Genomic DNA, 7,332 nt, shown 5'->3' on the forward strand with positions numbered 1-7,332 from the left:
AAACTAGGTACTGGAGGAAGGAAAACAAAAAAAAAAAAAAAAATTGGATTTTTGGCAGACGTTTTTAAAATAGTTGTAAATAAAGAAAAAAAATCCTTCGTTCAAGACTTTGTAAATGATATCTCGAAGACCTGTGTAAAATTTCATCAACATAGTTTTAAGAAAAACACTTTTAAAGTTTTACCTACTGCGCCCTCAGCCTATACCACCTTTTCAAGGTTGTATCTCCGAAAGTATTAGTCCGCTCAACTTGAAAATGTAGGACAATATTCTAGAGAGAATTATATTATAGAATTTAATAAGAAAAAACATTTTTTTTTTGATTTTTTGAAACTGTGAAACCCATGTAACCCCCTAAAGAACATGTATTGTTAGGCGCGCCCCTTGCTTCCATATTTCATAATTCGCTTAAGTGTAGGCATTATTTAAGTTTTTTTTTTTATATTTACACAGCACTGTTTAGTATACTCCTAAACCGAGTTCAATATAAAATTTAATTGTATTCATTTATGCTTCGTTTCTTTGATCAATTTTAATAATTTCGACTCGCTTTAAGTTTTCATCACCTAAAAAAAACGATTGCTCGATATTTAATATATTCTCGTGCCCACAGCAACCCCTCTCACCTTATTCAACATAGTTAGTCGCATTTCCAGCATTTTCACAAAACCGTGATACATCGCCGTAGCGATCGAGATAACCGTGTGTTGCAATGTAAAGACGATGTAAAGTGGCGTTGACGGTTCTAAGTTAGCCGACTTCAAGAGCATAAAATTACCGCACGAATACACTGTGTCCACGGCAAACACCAGCAATATACTAAAATAAGAGTAATGCAACAATTTGGTGTATATTATTTTTACACCAACTTTATGCAACATGAGATCAATATTCTGTACTGTGCGTAAACTGTACTCTAGGCGGTGCTTCGGTAGCATCGCTGTAATATATATGATCGTAACACCGATCAAACCGCTCAAAACTTGCAATGTATCACCGAAACGTGAGACGCCGGTATTAAAGAAGTAGCCCGCAACCGTTTCGAAATCATTCATCAGCGTCAACACATAACATGCCACATAGATGGTGATGTGCAGAAACGTATTCATATAACCGAAAATAGATTCCTTCAATTTCTTATTGCCGGCGCCGTCATTTTTGATAAAGAACGGCGTGAGACCGTGCCAAAAAGTGATCACGAATAGCGGCTGTACGCTTTCGTATAGCTGTTGCGCTTGAAAGAACCGACGTAAACCGCTAACACGCTGTGGTCGTGTGGCGCGCACTTCCTGTGCCTCAATGCCGTTCGTATCTCCGTCCATTCGCGTTGGCAGCACCGCGTTAACTGGCCAAAAGTTGGCCTGTTGTTGTGACTTTTTAACCCAAGGCGGCACTCAACACGCCTAGGAGCGAGCGTACGCTGTGTTGACGCATGTATGTAATGTGATGTTTGTGTTTAACCATCAGTATTGGTCGCAGTTTTCACCATTTCTAATGAATTGTATATCCTTTCACTACTTTTTTAATAAAGTATCCGTTTTCATATGCAAATTAGTGGCGGGAGTTTGCGCCGCGACACCTCACACGATATTAAAATATTTATCTGCACTCGTATTTAGGTGCCGACATTCATGTCGATTCTTGCCACTAACCCACCTGTTATTGTCACTTTTTTTGACGACGAGCACACCCATCAGCGTTTAATCATCCACTGAAGTGGACGCTAGTTATGCGTGCATTGAAGAGATTGTCAACTAGGTTTGCTTGGTATATAATAGGTTACCTGTTAAGATCTTTTAACCGCATTTGTAATGCTTAACTAAATGAGTATGCCTCGTTTGGCAAATTCATAAGTCTAATTTCTGCCGTGTTAACAGTTCTTGCCTGGATAAAAAATCCGGATTCGTTCCGGTTATGTAGATTCGATTGTAGTGGGAACGGACTGCTTGACCATTACTCGAAATGGTTGTATTGTTTTTGGTTTCCAAAGTTAAGCGCATATTCGTTACGGCAACTAATTTTCTAGAGAAAAGCATTCGCCTACATGCTTGCGGTATCTTTTTCCATTCAATTGCAGGGGAATAAGTTTCGATCATTGACGAAGAATAATTACCATTACAGTACATTCAGAGAATAGTTCTCTAAAGAAATAATTTTTTTCACGATTACCAACGTTTCGAATTTGTGATCAAGTGTCAAATTGATCTTTCGGAAAAAATTAGGTTAGAAGTCCTTATTTTATAGCTAGCCAAGTTCACGTAGCATCTCGCAAGGAAATTTTTGATCTACAACGGTAAAAGCCGGGTAGTTTTTTTTTTTTAATTAAGAAAAATTTCAGAAGTCCCAAATGAATATCCCTGTAAGCCAGCTACATACATAAACGTCGTCAGGGGTCTAAAGAATTAACTATTGACTTGTTGCTCTTTTAATTGCTCATTGTGGTAACACATTTGCGTATAGTACATACATACATAGAAGCGCATGCGGGTAATTTGCATTTGCGTTTTATGAGGTTTTTTTGTATTTAATTTAATTTCTCAACACAATTCAATTAAGTACTTTCCTTCGGTATAGTTTTTTATTGTCGTACATATGTATCTAAAGGCATATGTACATATACATATATTTATGTAAACATAAGCCACTGGCAGCCACAAACAGAACAAACATTAAATAATACGTACATATATTACCAATTGCCGCCCTTTGTTAATTGATAAACCGTTCTCCTTTCCCACCACAAAATACTTTCTCTTTCCCATTTAGGCTACTAGGGGATATAATCTACCTTCTAGTTGAAGATACTCATTTAGCTATACATATATGTATGTACATAAGCACAATATTTTATAAGATAAGTTAGATGAATAACATGTTTGTTTGTCTGGTCGTGCCTGTCGGTTTGTCTGTCCGTCTAGTTGATTGGTAAATATTTAATGAAAATTCTGCTCAGACAAGCTTTTGTTTTTAGTATACTAATCATTTGTTGTATGCTATTGTAATTTACGTATACATATATAGGGTGGGCCAAACAAAACAATTTTACTTTTTTTTTAAATAAATAAATAATACAAATTTTTAATATTGGGTAGTCGAAAAAGTCTTGTATTTCTAATCAAACTTCATCTTATTTTTTATATTTATAACGAACTTTAATGAACCAAATATATACCATTTTGGTCGAAGACTTTTTGCCATTTTTCCGCTGGAGACATTATTCCATCAGTATAAAAATTTTCTAGTTTCTCGGCGAAAAATTGCGACAAGTAATTTTCAAATTCTTCTCTTGGAAACTTTACTCCATTAAGGGAGTTCTGCATTGACCGAAACAAATAATAGTCCGATAGTGCAAGGTCAGGGCGATATAGTGGATGCATCAAACCTGCACAGCCAAGCTCTCCCAGTTTTTACCGAGTCATCAAAGATGTTTGTGATCTAGAGTTGTCTTGATAGAAGACGAAATCCTTTTTGTTGATCTGTTTTGGGCGTTTTTTTCGATTGTTTGCTTCAATGTTCATAGTGAATGATTCCTTTTCAATCCCACCAGATACTCAGCATAACCTTTCGAGGCGTCAATGCCGACTTCGCGATCTTTGTTGAGCTTCACCACGCTTAGGCCAAGATCTTTTGCGCACATTATTGTGGCATTATATCTACATGTCGTCTCCTGTTACCATTCGCTTCAGAAATGTTTCGATTTAATTTCGTTTCAGCAAAGAATCGTAGATGTTAATTCGGTCCATTAAATTTTTCGCAGACATTTCATGTGGTACTCAAGCATCGAGCTTCTTTTTGTAGTCAGCCTTTTTAAATGGTTCAAAACCATTTGATGATGAATGTTAAGTTTCTTAGCTATGTCATGGCTGCTTATGTGACGGTCCTGGTCAATCTTTTCCATAATTTCATTGAGTTTTTTTTAACGATAGGTTGACCAGAGCGAGGTGCATCTTTCACACTGAAATTTCCAGAAGGGAAAGAGCGAACCATTATTGTTCTACACGAACCTGATACAGTATTGTTTCCGTAAACTTCACAAATTTCATTGTTGGCTTGCGAGGCATTGTTCTTTTTTTATACAAAAATTTCAAAATATATTGAATTTGTTCATTATTTTTACTCATTTTTGAACAACAGTAACTTTTTTCAACTTCTCCGAATTTAATTTTTCTTGGTTAAATGAAGTTTAAAATCTCACCTTTCCAACGCGATTTGATTGGTAGCACTGGCGAGTGGAACTGCAATGACACCTATTGAAGAAAAACGAAAAAACTTTTTCGACTACACAATATTGTTTACCAATATTCATAATTTCAATGATCTAAGGCAAAAAAAAAAAAAAAAAAACTTCGGTCCACCCTAATGTGCATACATAGATATTCCTCTATAAATATCACAACAAACTATCTCATGGCTCATGTAAAATCGACTGGCGCGGTCATTTCTCCTAATTAAAAATGAATTAATGTAATTTTCATATAGCGAAATGAAAATAATTCTTTTGTAATGCAATAATTTAAGCACAGTAATCATATTTCAACAATTCTATTGTTAATTGTTGTTATAATTCGCTCACTGGTCTTAATTTAGTTGATATTTCGCTGCAATAATGGTAACTACTATTGAAGACAAGACCTGGAAAGTCAATAACAGAGTTTGGGAGATGAGGTTACTTCAAAAGTCCGTATCAAGGCCCCGAAATTATGTAGAAATATTATTTTATATTTTTATAAATTATCGAAAGCTCTTTTCAAGACTTCAAAATTATTTAGAAATATTAATTTTAGGTGTAATGCTACAAAATTTCTCCTGTTGTTGTTGTGATTTAACGGCAGAATTCTGCCGAGTTGACAGTCCTTGGCCGGATAAAAATCCGGGTCCGTTCCGGTTTTCGTAGACCCAACTGTCGTGGGAACGGACAAAAATTTCTCCTCGTTAGGTATCATTGAAGAAACAACCAAATTTAAAGAGAAGAATAACCAAACATGTACTAGAGTTATGTCCAAACCACGAGGACCGATACAAGTTTGATTTCCGTTTGAAAATAATAAAGAATTATTGAGAAGACCGGGTAGTAATTGAACTGACTTTTTTCCGCCGCTACTATACTTCGGAGCGTGCGCGCACCGACTGCATTCGGTTGAAGGCATTCCTAACTAACGAACGAGCTGCTGGTCAGTTATCTCCGATCACCGGAAGAGTCAGGACAAACAGGTGGAAGTCGAAAATGCAGCGCTCGTTGGAGCAGAGGTACGTGAATAATTTCTATGTGAAACTCTGAATCTGGGACAGGGACGTAAGCTTACCCACCTTTAGCAAGAACTGGTGTGTTTCGGTGGCTCCAGTCTTTTTTAGAGGGCCGAGAAGAGGCCCCTGATGGAGACCGGAAGAATAATCCAAAGTAAAAACGATGCTCATTGCCTTTTTTGATATCAAAGGCATCGTCCACTATGAATTTGTTCCTCCTGGGCAAACCGTAAACGCCAAGTTTTATGTGGACGTCCTAAAGAGACACAGACGAAGGGTCAATCGGGTCCGACAAGACATCGTAGCCGATTATAAATTGCACCACGACACACCGCCTTTGTTGTGAACAGCTACGTAACCAAGGTCGGCATCCCATCGCTTCCGCAGCCGCCCTACAGCCCAGATGTGCCCTTATTCTTGCCTGAAAAGGCCGACAAAAGGGGATCCAAGAAGCATGCTCGGCTCTCAAGGCTATTCCGGAGAATGACTTCCTTGACGATTTGACGCTTGAAAATCGTGCTTACAGCGCCAAATCCACGCAGAAGGCGCCTATTTTTTAAAGTTTTTAAAGAATTTTAACGACTGGTTTAATGCATTTTTTTAAATTGACTTAGTTTTATTACTTTCCGGATAAACCCTGTAGCAGAAGGTCAGTTGCCACGAAAAGTTTACCAGTAAAGGTACAAGCTTACTGTTACACTTATGGATGACTTTGAGGATAATGTTGGCCTACAGTTTTTCGTTCACATCATATTAAAATAGTAAAGCTTTTGTCTCTCCCACTTTCTTCCAAACATTTAATTTTTTATACTCGTATAATTAAAATACCCCCACACATACACCTTTTGCATCCTACCTTATTGAGTATGACCAGACGGCGCTCAAAGCCTCGCGCTATAAAACAAAAGAGGCAAATTGCCAAGAACAACACCGAATGTTGCAAAACGAATGCGATGTACACACACAACGACGGCGTCACTTGCGCCGAACGCAAAAGCAAATAAACACCCCCACAATAGATCGCAATTATCAGCGTTTTCGCAACGATCAGCACCAGTGCATAACGGTAAATACGCGAATACTTTACACGCACTCCAATATTCGCAAAATTCAAATCCAACTCGTTGAACACCTCAATTATGCGGCGCATCTTACAACGCTGGGTCAATGCCGTCGTATAGATGACAATACCGGTGACAATACCGTTACATATCTGCAGTGTATCACCCACAATAGAGATGTTCGTGCGTAAAAAGTAGCCCACGACAGATTCGGCATTCAACAGTGAATTAAGAAAGCAAACGCCGTAAAGCATCACATAGGCGGCCGTGTTGCAAAAGCCGAAGCAGGACGCGCGTATCTCGCTGGTACCGTTACGACGCTTTACAATGCGAAACGGTGTCAGACCGTAGATGTAGGTGAACAGGAAGAGCGGCTGGAGTGTGGCGAAAACTTCTTGCGAAATGAAGTACTGACGTATGCGTTGAAGGCGGGTTGCCGCCGCTGGCTGCTGGAAGGTGTTGGCGAGTTCGATCGTTGTTTCGTAACTTTGATTGACAATTTTTTTCATATTTTTTTTTTAATATTAGTTTTTTTCTGCGCAAAAGTTGCTATCCAGCACGCGTCTCGCACACGACTGTTTGTTTGAGCTATCGACTGCCTGTTGAATGTCGGCTAGGATATGCCAATAAATAAACTTTGGCTCTATTTGTTACAGGTAATTCATTACCGGCAGCCATGTGACATGTTTGTTAAGTAATCAAAGCGCGCACATTAAAACTATGTCCCAAGGGCATTGTGATTGCGATTATAGTTGTATGTACAAGGTTTGTTCAAAGGGTATTGGGGCTATGTTTACCTTAAACAAGTATTTATTTATTCATGAATATATTTTTTATCATCTTTAAAGTAATCACCCCAGATATATTGCACTTTTAAAAGGAATTTTTGTTTCTTCCACAAATCCAAAAATGTATCTCAAAATTTATCTATAAACACAAGTTATATTCCTTTTTTTGTTACTTGCAATATTGACATCACTTTTTTAAGATAGGACTCGTAGTTTTGACGGAAATTGAGATAAACGAT

General features: G+C 37.8%; 2 protein-coding genes across 2 annotated transcripts in view; both read right to left on the reverse strand.

Moving 5' to 3' along the window:
• LOC108973740 (putative gustatory receptor 28b) overlaps nt 1-1,322 on the reverse strand; it is an 11,843-nt gene extending 10,521 nt beyond the window's left edge. Inside the window, exon 1 of the mRNA XM_018941200.1 lies at nt 627-1,322. Coding sequence (XP_018796745.1) covers nt 627-1,322 — 696 coding nt within the window. The remainder of the gene's footprint in view (nt 1-626) is intronic.
• Nucleotides 1,323-4,578: 3,256 nt separating this feature from the next.
• On the reverse strand, nt 4,579-6,814 carry LOC108973651 (putative gustatory receptor 28b). Its single transcript, XM_018941043.1, has 2 exons — nt 6,101-6,814; nt 4,579-4,632 (listed from the first exon to the last, which is right to left on the reverse strand). The coding sequence occupies exons 1-2, from the start codon at nt 6,812-6,814 to the stop codon at nt 4,579-4,581; spliced, it is 768 nt and encodes a 255-aa protein (XP_018796588.1).
• Between the last annotated feature and the right edge of the window lie 518 nt (nt 6,815-7,332).

This window comes from Bactrocera latifrons, unplaced genomic scaffold (assembly GCF_001853355.1).
Source record: "Bactrocera latifrons isolate USDA-ARS-PBARC rearing strain unplaced genomic scaffold, ASM185335v1 scaffold_5, whole genome shotgun sequence".
Lineage (NCBI taxonomy): Eukaryota > Metazoa > Arthropoda > Insecta > Diptera > Tephritidae > Bactrocera > Bactrocera latifrons.